Source organism: Nothobranchius furzeri, chromosome 3 (genome assembly GCF_043380555.1).
Source record: "Nothobranchius furzeri strain GRZ-AD chromosome 3, NfurGRZ-RIMD1, whole genome shotgun sequence".
In the NCBI taxonomy this organism is placed as follows: Eukaryota; Metazoa; Chordata; class Actinopteri; order Cyprinodontiformes; family Nothobranchiidae; genus Nothobranchius; species Nothobranchius furzeri.
Window position 1 is genome coordinate 66,449,166 of NC_091743.1, and position 17,038 is coordinate 66,466,203.

Genomic DNA, 17,038 nt, shown 5'->3' on the forward strand with positions numbered 1-17,038 from the left:
AGCATTTGTGCATCCAGGGTTATGTCCACATGGAATTTGTTAGTGTACCTGAAAAAACAACATATAAGTCATTTTAAATTGACCCCAAATCCCTTTTATATTCTTGCTTATGTAAATAAAGCATAAAACCAAAAAACATAATTAAAGAAACAATATGTATTTGTACTGTAATTCTCTGGAAATATCCATTAAAACATAGAAAATGAATAAAGTGATGTCCAGTTGTTGAAAAATATTCGCGGCTTCGTACCAAATAACCATAAAATCGGGTCTAAAGTACATACGGCACGGGTCTAATGTCTTTGGGGGACGCCATATTAAACGCCATGTTTTCTTCTGACCGGCTTGGGGCCCTGCGCCTGTTGATGACATCACACTAGATGAATGGCTGGACATGTGACTTACAAAAGTTACGTTGCCACGTTCAAAATCATTTAGGGCAGTAAGAACCATGAAGAAACTGCTAAACTCTTTCCAAAATATATGTGAAAGAACAGAATCGAAAAAGCATATTTTGGCCGAGCGGTATTGCCTTAGTATGACGTCATCGGCAGGCACACCGAGACCCCGAGCAGATCTGGAAAGTACACCACCAGAAAACTACAATTAGCATTGCATTTTCTCGATGGAATAAACCGAAGACCATAGCGTCTGAGGAATCACGCCGCATGCTCCACAGGTAACATTTACTGTAATGTTTTTAACTAGCGACAGTCATGGCAATATGGTGTAAAACTACCCTGAACTGTAAGTATGTGACCCCTGTCAAATAAAAAAATAAAAAATAAAATAAAATTTACTTACTATTATGAACCTTTAATGTTGTTTTGTCCTTTTCTACTTATTTTATTGTGCAATATTTATAAATATGTTTAGATGTCCATGCAATTTGGCATAATATGAAAGAAAAAACAGATTAGGCATTTTAATTGATCAGTTTTGATATGTTTTTGATGTCTAGACTGGATATTTAGACAACTCACCTCATTATTCTTCACTATTATAGTGGCTCATGCTTCTAATTCTCTCTGAGGGATCACCTTACTTTTAAATCTGACACTTATTGCTGCTTCATTGTCATCTTTCACTTTCTTGTGTAGTGAGAGAGAACACGTCTCTGGTTGTTCTTTGTTGTTTTGCGAGCAGTATTGTGATATTGTAACTGAAACAATAGCAGCTGAATCAATATTAAGATGGGCTGAATCAAATTGTAAACCACTTAGAATTGGGATCTTGTGCTTCACAATGGAATTGATTCAGGACAGAAGTGACAGCTGTGTCGAGGGCTTTTCTGCTCTAATTGTGTGCATATAGAGACTTTTTTTCTCTTTTTTTTTTTTTTTTTGCAACAGGGGTTTCTGACCTCTGTCAGTCTGGCAAAATTGTGAAGGTTTGTGAAAATGTCTTGCAATAACTAATCCTCATGGGTGCCAAACAAGATGTCAAACAACTTCAGAGTACACTTGGTAGATTGTCATTTATAAAAAGAAAAAGAAGACGACACATTTTAACCAGATCTGTGCTTTCATATTGATGGTTTACCAGAGTGACTGTTTTTCTTTAGTTTTGTGCAACAAACCTTGACAACATTGTCCCATCTGGGAGGTTAAAGCTCATAGTTGAGTTTAGAACTCAGGTTTTTGTTTTGTTTAACCTTTTGCTAAACTTTGTTTTCAATAAGAAGTACAAGTTTTATTTATTTCGAGTCCTGTAATCTTTCGTAGCTTTGTGCAGTTGATTTGAGGAAAACCACTTTCCTTTTTTAATCCACTGTAACCGCATCCGTCTTTTTGTGTGACCAGATGAAACAAAAACACAAACTAAAATGAAATCTGATCCTAAGGAATAAAGACCAAATAAGCCTTCTGCTTAGGTTTGCCCTAACATCATACGAGGAGGTTTTGAGCTAATCACTTGTCTAACTTGAACAATTGATGCTACCCTGTGTTGCACTGCGCCTGTTTCCACCATCTGGAGTGCTATCAGCATATTGAAACTGACAGCAGGATTGTTCTTCAAAATGTTATCCTACGCTCCTTCATTGGCTGATGTTATTCTGCAGCATGCACATGACTTTAATCTTCTTACCACTGTTCCATCTACACAAATTGTGTGACCCTTCTTTGTGGCAGCACTCCTTCTATCTGCCGGCCATGTTTTGCTGTCAGTGCTGCTCATACATATGGACTGATCAGTGTGGATTTTTGCAAGTGCTACTGTGCCAATTCTGGGAGGTCTGCCAGCCGGCATACAGCATGCATGCCTTCACCGCGAGGGACAAAACGGAAATGACAAGGCAATTGCCATTCTGTCAGCATTGCCATGGAAGCGCAGGCATGGCTGTTTATCCCAAGGTTAATGGGATGACGTCTGGAACTGAAAGTGCCAGATTGAAAGAAACATGTGCCTGTTTTATTTAAAACTAGTCGATTGCAGACAGTGGTGTCACATCACTCAGAGTAAAGCCTCAAGCACGTCGGAATAACAAAATTTAACACATAACTTTGGAAACATCATTCATCCTACCTCTGGTATTTATTATACTTTGATGAACACTTGATTAAATTTCCTCCGAGTCCTGTCGTAGAGGTGATGCGTTGTTATTCAGAAGTTGTGAATTGATGTACGTGTGAATATCCTTTATGAACAAAGCAGAAATTCTCTCCAGGCTAGTAAAAACACAACCTTGGTAGTGTGTGGAAAAAGAGAAAGGATAAATATAAAAACAAGCAGAGATTGAAGAATTAAGTCTTCAATAATCCATACGGTTTTAACGTCGACTGTTTTGTTTTGTAGTGATGGCTGTATGATTGTTTCTAGATTGCTCTAGCTTTTGCTGAATTGCTTTGCGACAATGTGATTTCTATAGTATTAAAATTCATATGTGAGGAACTTTTGCATGCAATATGCATTTACAGATGCAGCGTTGTGTGAATCTGTCAAGGACACGCGGCTGCATAAATGAGCCGCTTGTCACTCACGTTTTTTTTGTACTTTAGAGGCTGCTGCTTTCTGTTGTAAACAGCTGAGCAGCTGTTTTGGACCATAAGACTTGTTTATTTACGTTTTTTTATATTTTATGGTAAAAATATACTTAGACTAGACTTTTTTAAAATTCTTATCAACAACTCTTTCCAACTAATTCAAATATATAGAACAAGTTTAGCTCCACAATGGCCGCTAATAGCTTCTCTTGCAGGAGATGTCACTGAAGTAGAGCCATATTGTGAGTCACACGTTTGATTCAATTACAGATTAAAGTCATTAAGTTCACCAGTGAATTGAATAGCTCTAGTTATTTTGTGTGTTTTGTTGAAAACAATTAAATTTCTTGCTGATTCTTTTGATGTGGATTTTTACTGTTCTTTTTCCCTGGATAGCTTTCGTGTCTTGGTATTAGCACTTTCAAACATCTCATTTGATTAGTTACCAAACCAGAGTATAAAATTATTTTTAAGGATTTACCTCAATCGTCATTGGTAATGTGCGAGTTCTGGGAAAAAAAAGATGGAAGATCGTGGTTTGCTGACAAGGGCAAGGTGGGATTTTGTGGAATGCAACATAATTTGCTTCTCAGAAGAATGGCTGCTCGAGCTTAACACTCCTCAACCCGACTTCCAAGTTGTTTGGGCTGATAAAAAATGCATCTAGGCTTTAGATTAATGAAACAAAAATAGAGAAACTCCGGTGTTTTTTCATTAGAATATTTATTTTTGGACAAGCTATTGTTTAGTGTCTATTTAAACTGGACATTGGACTCTTAAGAGTTAAATAAAACCCTACAGCCAATTGGCTGTTTATTACTAAGTTTATATAATTCAGAGCTCATCCAGCTGCCACTTACATAAAATATGCAAATATCCTAAATAGATGTGCAAAATATGCAAATGTACAACAGTAAAGTAGAGCACCTGATTACAATTATGCACGCTGCAGGGGGTTCTCATGTGATTTAAGGAAACTGTTCTTGTGACATGAGGTGCTGTTTTTGATGGACCGTAGCCTCCAGCTAGCGGGGCGCCGCTCTTAAAGTTTATTTCCAGGATGGGAGGGGTCAGCAGCAATCTTTCTGGCCCACCTCAAGGTCCTGGAGGTGTACAGATCGTAGAGAGAGGGCAGATTGCAGCCAATCACCCTCTCAGCAGAAGCAATGACCTTCTGCAGTCTCCCTTTGTCTTTGGCCACGGCTGCAGCATACCAGACCATGATGGAAGCAGTGAGGATGGGTTTGATGATGGATGAGTAGAAATGCACCATCAGCTGCTGCAGGAAGTACATCATCTGCTGTGTTATTCTTTCCTTTTTGGTGAGGCAGCTGATCCTTAGCTCCCACTTTAGGTCCTGGGAGATGATGGTTCCCAGGAGGAGGGCGGATGTGACAGTCTTCACTGGGGAGTTGTCCAAGAAAATGGGGGCTAGTGAGGCAGGACGCTCATCTTCACTTCTGTAGTATCGGAGTTCCAGTTTGTATGATCAGATTGCCAGATTATCGGTCTAAAAGATTATCAGTGTATTTCCTGTCGGCTATGGCTGGATGATAAAACAATAGCAGTATGTATTTAAAAATAACTTGTCTTCAATCGACAAATGAGAACGGGCCAATAGAAACGTTTACAGAAAGAACAGCTGATCATTGGACTGGACAATATAGAAAAAAACATATTGATAAAAAAATATTGATCGATATCTATAATTATTGAAAAATATTTTATAAATTATAGAAATTATTTTTTATGTCAGTCGGTGGCTGGAATAGAGCCACACGAGAGTAAGGCAGACGCGATGCTATCGGATAATGTTTGTGTAGCTTTAGCCTTTTACTACAGGCAACAGGTTACCATGGCTGTTGAAAATAGAAAAGATTGAGCACCCATAAAGGAGAGGAAAAAGAGCAAATGGCATCATTGATGATGAGGGACTGAACAGTTCAGTCATGTGGACACATTTGGGCTAGTTAATGTCGTAGCTCTGCTGCTAATTCAATTCAAAAATATTTATTAATCCCAGAGGGAAATTGATTAAATGATGATGACTGCAGGTTCTGACAAAGTTAGAGAAAACCAGTCCAGGATCAGGGTCAACCACCGGAGGATGCAAAACTTTACCGTCCCAGATTAAAACGAGTACAAAGCATTTCCTGATCAGAACTAATCTGTTTCTCCAAACTAAGGCTGTTCAGACCTTATTCATATTTTGAATGTTCTTAAGGTTTACACTGAAACCCACCTCAGATGCATTGACAGTTATTTCCTGAGGTGTATACTCTGCCTCTCTGCATCGTGTTTTTCCTCTAATAATTTAGAGAATCTGAACCGTTTTTCACCACGATGAGTGAATGACCTGCTGAATGAACCCTTCCAGCAGAGCCTTGTGCCGATTAAGACTGATTGCAGTTTGTAATGTTTCAAATAAAAAAAAATGGAATAAGTAATTAGTTTAAATGTCTCCACATCAGCCTTGTAAAGTGTTGTGGCTTCAGTGGGGAGGGCTTCACCACTAGAATTACAGTCTGATTCTGATGAATGGCAATGAGACAGATTAATCGACTGCTGCGCAACCCTCACTTATCTGATTTTAGGGCTGCTCCTCCTTCTCTGTTCTTAAAAGGCAGAAATATCCCTCCAGCAGGAAGTGGGATGTAATTTGTGTTTGAATGGAAATTTAGCAAAAGATTACCCCCCCCCCCCCCCCACCACACACACACACACACACACACACACACACACACACACACACACACACACACACACACACACACACACACACACACACACACACACACACTTCATTACACTTTGAACTGGAGGGGCACTCCGAGGGAATCCTGCTCCTTGGCCAGCGCTCCGTTTTGCAGTTTGAAACAATGCTCCTCAGATCGGCACCGAACCTTAATGGTTTCCTCCTTTCTTTTGTTCCGCTCTCCTCCCAGGCTTCATGAAATTTATCCCAGTAGTTTTTTTTATTTGTTTTTTTACACAAACTGCGGTGATCTCATTCTGTTTCTGAGGCAGTGACCTTGGCCAAGATCTAAGAAACATTCTTGTTGGTTCAGCTCACTAAAACATGGATTTATTCGGTTATTAAAGTTTTATTCCTTATTTATTTGTGTTCACTAATCTGGACCACTAATAGATGGTGGTTTAACATAATAAATTGAAATTTAAAGGGTTTTTTTCAGTTCTTCCAAAGATTTAAAAGATGTTTAAACAGAAGTAAGAGTGAAAGGAATCCACTGCAAAAAGAACGTTGAGTCATTTTATTAATATTGATACCTGCATGTTCCACTTTTTGTCAGTTAGAGGAGCAGTGCTCAAAGCAGCGGGAGGCATTGCACCTCAGACTACTAAGAGAAAAGGTGTTTTCTGAGAAAAACAGATGTGATACAAGCCAGGTGTTTCTGCTTTTTCTCTAATACTTCCTAGAATTGTACGAATATGTCGTCAGCTCTGTTCCAGCATGAGCTCCATGTTTTGTTTCTGCCACATTCAAAGAAACAAAAACTAAGTCATGCTTTTTCTTTCATACATATTTGTGTTTTGAGCGATAAACAACATCCTGGTAAATAAACATTAAAAATAGGTTTTTTATCTGAGCTGCAGTGTATTTTTGGGGGAAATATATTTTCACAGGATGTTGCTCGTTTCCCAGTCTGTATGGCCGTGTGCTGTCTTCTAATTTTCTACCTTGAAGAACTTTGACCTTTAGACGTGTTAAATCTTTAAAGTTTGCTCAAATGAACCTTCCTGTATTAAGGCATGCCTAGAGTTTCTCCTGATGTTGTCATTACCTTGTGTAATTTTAGGTCCTCTAATAGATTCATCTCTAAGAGATGCAACACAATTTTTTCTCGCCGTGCTCCAGAATCAAGATGTCGCTTAGAAACGTTTCTCACTTGAAATATCAGCATATTGACCTTATCAGGTCTGAGCAGGGGACCCAGCTGGCTTGTAAAATTTTCTGCGTTGCAGAACACCCAAGCCGAAGGTGTGCTTTCGTGCACAGAGGGGAAGTGGGTGTCGGATCTTCGCCAGAGGAGGGGAATCATCATCATTTCTGCAGATTACAGGCTCTCGACAGCAAGCAGTCCGCTCTGCTCCTGTTTCTTCCAGTGTGTGACCTAACAGGGTTTGTTTATAAGAAAGCCTAATTTTTACGTCTCTGGGAGGTGCAGCTTGCACAGCCTCTCACTCCCTCTCAACCATCACTCTGAAGGCTGCTGTGTTGTCACGTAATGCTTGCAACAGTAATAAATGCGTAGTGACATGCTCTTGAAAGATTTATCTTATGTAACATAGTTCTTCTATTACCGACATTTTGTTAGGCGCTAAATGAACATGCCACACAGGAAACCTGAAAGTCTTGAGATGTTTGGGAATTTAGAAATGTTTTCTTGTAGAAAGCTTCCCAACCTGCCGCAATTTCAAAAAATATAAAAGGATTGACAAGCTAATGGCTAGTTAGGACCAATGCAGCCGCACTCCAACCAGTAAAAATGTATTTGTGGTTAATGCAGCAATAATTTAGAGACCTTTGAGTTGTCAATGAAGAGAATGGATGTGTAATAACAGATAATGTGAACATTGTTTTATAAAATGTTTACTCTGTTTTCAATTTTGTAATTTATTGTTCAATTTGCATAAATGTAAAGAAACTTCTATATTTTACATTTGAAAATTTCCTTGTGAAGCATCTCTTGATTTTTATCTTGAGAGGCGCTATACAATCAAATGTTCCTTCTTCTGCAACAGAAGCGCTGCATTCTGCTAATTAATTAGGAATGAGAGTGAGCCAAGCGTGATGGAGTTATAAGCTTATGCTTCTGCCTGTACCCATTTTTGAATTGTATAAGTTGTGTGTTTACTTGTGTTAACTTGTAAACCTTCAAATGTTTTTTTTTATTATATATGTATTATATATGTATATATTATATATATGTATGTATATGTATGTATATGTATATATACACTGTACGACTTTTTCACTCGTAGCACTCAGCTTCAGCTCAAACTGTACGACTTCCTTGCAGGGCAGATCTCACGAGTCATGTGCTCACACTGCACGACCCAGTTCTCGGATGCGATCTGACTGCTCACACTGTACGTCTGGTAGCAACACGTCGGACTAAAAATATGCTAAAAATAGCAGTTTTTACTCAACACGTCAGACTTTTTTGTCTTGTTTTGCCTGTTGTCCTTCGGGAGTGCTGCAGGAGGACACACAGGGATTTATGGGGGTTGGATGAGGAAAACGAAATAAAGAAAGTAAATCTGTGTTTTGTGATCAGTTTAATTTGACATGAACACGACAAACACGCTTTCTTGACAATCTTTGTGAGTTAAAAAAAATGTGTAGAAATTAAAACGAACAGCGTGTGTTATTAGGGAAATAGCGGGGAGCGGTGTTGATGCAGGATTGTGCATGCGCCGTGAGCGGTTCTGATACATTTTGGGTCGCAGCTGCTCCCAGCGCCGCTTCAACAGTGCGATACCCTCACGAGGGACGAGCAAAATATTTAACACGCCAGAAGTTTGTGCGAGCTCACGATTGCTGATCGGTAGCTGGTCACGTGGTGTTAATCGCCTCTCGTAACCCCCTGTACACTACACGACGCTCAGCGCAAAACTCGCCCCGATCTCGTGGATTCTCACACGAGTGGAAAATCAGCTCAAAAAAGTGAAAAAGTCGCACAGTGTACGCCCGGCTTCACTTAGGAAACTTTAACTAATTGAAATGCACTGATAAGTAGGTTCAGTTGGAATACTTTGTGAAGTGCCTTGAGACGACTCCTGGCACTATATAAATAAGCTGAATTGAATTGAGTAGATTTGACACCTCTAACGAGCCACTGATTTTCATGCAAATAACCATTCGATTTAAAACTGACAAGGGAATGTTTTTAATGGCTTTAAAACGCTTTAGCACATTCAACACGTGAAAAGAAAAGTAATTCTGACTTGAATCTCTGAATTTTGACTTTTTTCTTCAGAGGTCAAAAAGTCAAAATTCTGAGATTAAAGTCAGAATTTTTTTACTTTTTAGGGGCCTTTAATCTCCTCTGTAAAAATGGCATTAAAATACAGTCCTGAGAAGCGTCAACTCTGTCTATGCCACCAAGTTCCAATTGGCAGATAAATATTATTACTTTATTTTAGTTTTCAATAAAATACTGCTCAGATGGAGCATGGAATAGGTTGTAGAACAGCTGAAAAATGGGCAATGAAAGCAAATGTTAGCACATTTTTTGTGGTTTTACACTAAATAAAGTAGATGTATTATTGGCTGTAGGCAGGGATCCTCGATGGAATCCTGCTGTAGTTTTCTTTGTGAGTTTGTGTTTTTTTTTTTTTTTTCCCCCGTTGCTCCGGTTTGAGACTCAGCGCTGTGGTGGCCGAGTCGCTTCTGTTTTTGGGTGATTAACATTTTTCTTTTCCATTTTGATGAATCTGTTGATTCAACAAGAGATTAACCTCATAGTAGCAAGTGCATTACACACCCCTGAGTCATTTCTTTGATTGCTGATAAGTATATTACTTCTAAGAGCTTTCATGTGTGAGTCAAAACATTGTATAAATGAGCTGGGGGCAGTTAACTGGGCTTACATTGTGCAGAGCTAGGTTGTGGCTAGCGTCTTGGCAAGCACAAATCAAACGGAATGGAAAATAATAAATATGTAAACAAAGGCCTAATAGAAATTATTGTGCACATAGCACTTTTAATCTGGAATTTGTAAACATTTGCTCTATTTTATGTAAATCCTCTGTGTATTTCTGATTGGCAGGCTGCTTTCAATTACCTCATAGTATTAGTGTTTCATTCATAATGGGCTGAGTCCAACGGTTATAAAAGATAGGGGTTGTACTGGTACAGGCATATTATTAAATCTATAATCGTGGCTGACGCAGTTAATCCAGCTCTGCCAATGCATTCATTAGCTCAAAATGCAGCTAAACTTTATTGCAACGTTCAGCGCAGTTCGCAGCTTAAGAGTGAATTTTTTATTTTTTGCACAAATTGGTGTTCTGCAAGTTTTGTTTTTTGCAGACTTTCTACTTTTGATCAGTGGGCAGATCCGAGGAATTGCTTTATCAATTCCCCCAGTGAATTCGTAATTTTCCTCTGAATATTAGGGTTTGCTCAGCCGTCTGTATGTATGCACACCCCAGCGTGTGTTGTTCTCTGGTTGTTGTGCCGCATGTTTCAAAAATAATCCTGATTCACGTAGTCTTTTTTTTTTTCTGAAAGAACTGAGCTGGGTCTGTTTGGCTGCAAGGTGTTTATACATAGCAAGACATAAAGCCACCCTTGATTTGTGTTTTTTTAGTCAAGAAGAGCTCTCATATCTTTTTCATGAGCTCATAGCAAAGTTGTCCTATATCTGGAGGGAATGAGATCATGAATATTGTGTTAACCCAGAAAAGTTGAAATCCATGCATGCTTTCTTGTTCCCCTGATCCTTCAGCTTTTGTTGTTGCATCGGCCAATTGTAGCCGGGAAGAGATCAAGGGGACCCCTGTCGGTTGTGGATTATTCCTTTGTAGAAGTGCCACTGTAGGGGATAGAGGATTAAAAGAGCAGAGAGTGAATAGGGATTCTACAGGAAGTTGGTTTGCGACACACACGGCTCATGGATTCTTAGCGTCTTCTGTTAGTTTAATTGACACTCAATTTTCTAAAATAAGTAGAAAAAAGAGCACAGCTGGACGTTAACTTAGTTCCAACATCAGGTGGCATGTTTGGAAAATGCCTTACGTGGAGATTTTCTTCTTCTATGGACCATTAACAAAGGGGCTGTCTGCATCCAGATGATGAATTTTCATTGTGTTCCCATGTTTTCTCAGCTGGGGAAATAAAAGGGCACAACAGCTGAATGAATATAAAAGAATTTTCCTCCTCTTTATCACAATTTCTGCCGCTGCTTTTGCAGTATCTTTATTGTCAGCGTTTCTAAATTCAAGCAGGATAGATTTAGAAGTTTATGTCATGTTTTCTGTTCTTTCCTTGTTTGCTGCAGGGAGCCATGGACCTCGAGGCTGGGCAACCTTATACCCGGAGTGTGCTGCAAAGAACCAATCACCTGTGGATATTGTAGATGATCAAGCGTTGGTTTCGGAGGAGTACCAGGAGCTGGTGCTGGACAAGTTCAATGTCGAGTCATCCAATCAGACCACCATGAAAAACACTGGAAAGACAGGTCCGTAAGAGAGCTTTAATCTTCTTTTAAACCAGTAGGTGTCGCTAATGAGAAAATGCAGCCTTGAAACTGCAGGAAGGGCAGCAGAAGAAGAGTACAGAGAAGGTGCATTATTTTTTAACTTTTTGTTGTTTTTCTTTAAAAGTGGACGTCTGAAAGGAAAAAAAAACCTTTAATCTAAGTGTTAAATGGATTAGATTTTATTATGAAGACATGATAAACCAGTGGATTTAGATTTAATCCTAAAATGGCTCTGGTACGGAGTTGCTCTATTGATCTAGTTCCATTATGCTTGTCTGTTAATCAATTCAAACTGGTTAATCTGCACACACATAATTTGGAGGATATGTTTGCATTTTGATGCAACCCCTTACTGTTAGTTATTTCATTACTTGTTGATTCAGGCACATAAATTCCTTATTATCACAGAACATTTCAAACTGACATTTAAATATTAAATTACCTGAAATGATGAAGAATTTTACATTTTATATCAGTGGTACAAAAGTGCCTTTATTTTACAGCTGTAGAATAACCAAGCTTCTCCTAGAAAGAATCATATAGAAGAACCCACTTATAATATATTAAAGGGATTATTTTCCAGGTTATTATGAAGGTGACAATGCTAATTAAAACACAGTAATATTTAACTAAGAAGAAAACATCTATTTTAGAGAAACAAAAAAAACTGGGCATCTGAGCAGCAATGTAGAAATACTTGGAGACATTTGTTGAAACCGTGCTCTTTTCTCTGGCACTGTGAAGTCGTTCAATATAAACAAGTCAAGAAAGTGACACAAACTTGTAATGAACATTGTCCATAAGTCACTCAGAGGTCTCCATGAGGTGACAAGTGTTTGGGACGTGATGGAGGGATGAGTGAAGGGATGAAAGAGTGATTGGTGTCTGGGTTACAGGACGTTCATCCAGGACATCAGAATGAATCTTTCAATCAGACCAAACGCTGATGTGTTGCACAGAACGCTTCTTCTTCAAATGGCACAAACCGCCCTGGTGTTTCAGGGTAAAAGCATGCCGACTACACTCTAAAGAGTCAAGTGTCCCGCGATTCCTGGAAGTGTGTCGTACTTTTTCAGACGCATGATTTAGAACATTGAGGTCTTTAATTAATGAAAGCACAGGACTGCAGCTTTGTTTTTATTTTTATTTTTTTATTACTAGGTTGTTTTAACAAAACATTGGGGGACCAGAAAACACAAAGACACTCATTCAGACAAGACACCGACACGTCCAGTTGTCCTCTGTGCAAGTCTCATAGGGGTGAACGAGTTATTATTTCTATTGCATTCATTGTCCTCCCCCTTTGCTCTCCTTTGCTCTCCTTTGTATTCAGCTCACGCGCCTTGTTTACGGACACATTTTGAATTTCACTCAATTAGCTGCTATTTCAAATCACTGCTCATTTTTCCCTTTAATTCAGCAAATCCCTGGACCATTGGTGTGCAAAGCCTGACCCTAATTGATCTGTCTGCTTTTGGTACGGTTTCTCTCTGAGAGTAGTGTCATCTTTTGCGTTTGATCATAATGAGAGTTGTTAGCCTCCATGACAACCAAGGCCACTGACGCAGCCGAGCAATGCTGTGGGCTGCTTATTTACAAAGTTGGAAGGAATGTGGCTTGGTGTAATTTTGGGCACATGCACTAGAAGGGGAATTTAAATAGCTCTAAGTGCTGTGAAAGTCAGGGAAAGTGGAGTCACATCACCACAGAATACTCCCTGGCAAAGGCAATTATTAAAGGTCAACTTAAAATGTAGCAAATTCACATCAGTGCTTGGTGAAAATAAGGCTGTTCATGGTGAAAGTAGCAGTTTGTATGAAGGGGAGGGACTTATCTTTGTCTGTTTATTTTACAGGTGGGTGGTTTCCGTTTTTAATAACGTTTCTTCAGAATATACCGCTCTAGACATTATTTCTGTCTGCCTGTAAAAACCTGTGGTGTTTTTATCACCACATGTGGTTTTAGGCATGTTAATGATTCCTAATTGACTACAGGCAAACAGGTAGACGACACATCAGCATTTTTATCAGTAAGGGCATGTCTAAGTGGGCTATTGACACAAAATTTGCTCCAGATGTTGCCATCAAGCACATAATTATTGAATTCAAACAAAGAAATCATAACATCTAAGTAAACATGTAGTCTATTCAGTGAATTTTGCTTTCATCTGCCCATTCTATAGTCTCCTAGTAAATGGCAAATGGCCTGTATTTGTAAAGCACCTTTTTCGGGTTCTACAACCACCCAAGGTGCTTCACAACACAGTCATTCATCCATTCACACACTGGTGATGATGAGCTACAATGTAGCCACAGCTGCCTTGGGGTGCACTGATGGAGGTGAGGCTGCCGAGCACAGGCGCCATCGGTCCCTCTGACCACCATCAGCATGCAAGGTGGGTTAAGTGTCTTGCCCAAGGACACAACAGCACCATTCTCTGGTCGGAGCCGGGATTGAACCTACAACCTTCCCATTACTGGAGAACCCGCTCTACCTCCTTATCTACTGCTGCCATAAAGTAATCCAGTAATCCAGCCAGTAATCCACAGGCTACTCTAAATGGTGTTTCACATACTTACCCAAGCCTCAACATGTGTTTTGTTCCACAATGGTGGAACGCGTGGTGAGCGTGCATAGATGCCATGGCGGTTCAGTACATTGCTTATAGTCTGAAACAACAGTACCTGCTGATGCACGGTCTTCCTTAGGTTCTGCCTGAGTGGTACTTGGCTCTTGGAGAACTCTCCTGATTATTCTTTGGACTCCTCAGACAGGAATCGTAAGTGGATAACCTGATCGTGATTGGTTTATGGTGAACTGATGCTGTTTCCATTTCTGGATGAAGGCTCCACAGTGCTCACAGGAACATTAAAAGTTCTGGAAATAGCCATTGCCATCAGTATGCTTTAACGATAAGGTTACAAAGCTCATGGGAGAGTTCTTTGCCTTTACCCATCATGAAGACGTTCCTGTGTGCCTACTAGGTAATGAGAAGCCTTTATAGGCCATCAATTAGGACTAAACCAGCTGAAATCAATTAGTACTGATGGGTGACAGGGTTTATACGCCATTTTGCACCTTGTTATCTTCATGTGTTTGATATTTTTTCCCTTGTGTGTTTTCACTTTATTACGCATAACTCAATGTGTGGACGTATTTGTTTAGATGTCTCTGCTTGAATTAAATACTTGATATTGACGTGGTGGAAATTTGGTGTCAGAAGCTCTTAGAAAACCCTTACTGATGAAAATGCTGTGAAATACTTATTCCTTCCATTGTAGGTTTTAACATCATATCCTTAGATTAAAGGTTCAACAGAGAACCATTATGTTCACGCCAAGTAACAATTTGTTATAGTAATGTATTAATCAGCTAGAGATTCACCAGCATTTGGGCTGATATTGAAACTAATATCTCTGGTTTTACTGATAACCGATACTTTCCAATACTATAAATAGAATCTGTACAGGTGCTGGCCAGTAAATTAGAATATCATCAAAAGGTTGAAAATATTTCAGTAATTCCATTCAAAACGTGAAACTTGTACATTATATTCATGCAATGCACACAGACCAATGTATTTCCGATGTTTATTACGTTTAATTTTGATATTTATAGGTGACAACCAATGAAAACATCAAATCTGGTATCTCAGAAAATTAGAATATTCTAAAGGCCAATGAAAAAATGTTTGTTTCTCTAATGTTGGCCAACTGAAAAGAATGAACATGAAAAGAATGTGCATGTATAGCACTCAATACTTAGTCGGGGCTCCTTTTGCCTCAATAACTGCAGTAATGCGGCGTGGCATGGACTCGATCAGTCTGTGGCACTGCTCAGGTGTTATGAGAGCCCAGGTTGCTCTGATAGTCGTCTTCAGCTCCTCTGCATTGTTGGGTCTAGCGTATTGCATCCTCCGCTTCACAATACCCCATAGATTTTCTATGGGGTTAAGGTCAGGCGAGTTTGCTGGCCAATCAAGGACAGGGATACCATGGTCCTTGAACCAGGTGCTGGTGGTTTTGGCACTGTGTGCAGGTGCCAAGTCCTGTTGAAAGGTGAAGTCTGCATCCCCATAAAGTTGGTCAGCAGCAGGAAGCATGAAGTGCTCTAAAACTTCCTGGTAGACGGCTGCATTGACCCTGGACCTCAGGAAACAGAGTGGGCCAACACCGGCAGATGACATGGCACCCCACACCATCACTGACGGTGGAAACTTTACACTGGACCTCATGCAACGTGGATTCTGTGCTTCTCCGCTCTTCCTCCAGACTCTGGGTCCTTGATTTCCAAAGGAAATGCAGAACTTGCTTTCATCAGAAAACATAACTTTGGACCACTCAGCATCAGTCCAGTCCTTTTTGTCCTTGGCCCAGGCGAGACGCTTCTTGCGCTGTTTCATGTTCAAGAGTGGCTTGACACACGGAATGCGACACCTGAATCCCATGTCTTTCATGAGTCTCCTCGTGGTGGTTCTTGAAGCGCCGACTCCAGCTGCAGTCCACTCTTTGTGGATCTCCCCCACATTTTTGAATGGGTTTGTCGTCACAATTCTCTGCAGGGTGCGGTTATCCCTAGAGCTTGTACACTTTTTTCTACCACATTTTTTCCGTCCCTTCGCCTGTCTGTTAATGTGCTTGGACACAGAGCTCTGCGAACAGCCAGCTTCTTTAGCAATCACCTTTTGTGTCTTGCCCTCCTTGTGCAAGGTGTCAATGATTGTCTTTTGGACAGCTGTTAAGTCAGAAGTCTTCCCCATGATTGTGGTGCCTTCAAAACAAGACTGAGGGACCTTTTAAAGGCCTTTGCAGGTGTTTTGAGTAAATCAGCTGATTAGAGTGGCAGCAGGTGTCTTCTATATTCAGCCTTTTCAGAATATTCTAATTTTTTGAGATACCAAATTTGGAGTTTTCATTAGTTGTCACTTATGAATATCAAATTTAAATGTAATGAACATTGGAAATACATTGGTCTGTGTGCATTGCATGAATATAATGTACAAGTTTCACGTTTTGAATGGAATTACTGAAATATTTTCAACCTTTTGATGATATTCTAATTTACTGGCCAGCACCTGTATAATCTTTATATATATATATATATATATATATATATATATATATATATATATATATATATATATATATGTGTGTGTGTGTGTGTGTGTGTGTGTGTGTGTATATATGTATATATATATGTATGTGTGTATATATGTATATGTGTATATTCGTGCGTGTGTGTGTGTGTGTGTGTGAAGTACTTTGCTATTTTTCTGTCTGATTAATGCTAACTACATTAAAAATAGTCTAAGGAGCTTGATGGAAAAGCGTCTGGACTTCTTTAAGTTGCGTGAAGACGTTTCACCTCTCATCTGAGAGGCTTCTTCAGTTCTAAGGTCAAATGGTGGACCTTAGACCTTAGAACTGAAGAAGCCTCTCGGATGAGAGGTGAAACGTCTTCAAGCAACTTAAAGAAGTCCAGACGCTTTTCTTTCAAGCTCCTTAGACTACAATGACCTGGATGACTGAGAACCTTCACAGACATATATTAAAAATACTTTGCCTACTTAACTTAAAGGTCAGATTTACTCATATTTTTAATACATTTGCAGAGGCCTCTAGTAGGAACAAGTGCCTTGTAAATCATACTCTGGGGAAAGAAAACTCGGATGCCCCTGTTCAAGGATGTAGAATTCAGCTGGAGGACAAAGTAGCTTCAGACGACAGGATTTTCTGATATTTTGACATCTCACCTTTGATTGGCTAATGGCAACACAACCTTACCACTGACTGTTTGATTTGCAACATTGATGTTTTATCTCCACAA

The 17,038-nt window shown here is 39.5% G+C and overlaps 1 protein-coding gene across 1 annotated transcript in view; it reads left to right on the forward strand.

Annotated features, from left to right (window-relative positions):
* Window positions 1-17,038, forward strand: part of ca16b (carbonic anhydrase XVI b) — a 168,350-nt gene that overhangs the window by 72,679 nt on the left and 78,633 nt on the right. Inside the window, exon 3 of the mRNA XM_015958884.3 lies at window positions 11,012-11,191. Coding sequence (XP_015814370.3) covers window positions 11,012-11,191 — 180 coding nt within the window. The remainder of the gene's footprint in view (window positions 1-11,011; window positions 11,192-17,038) is intronic.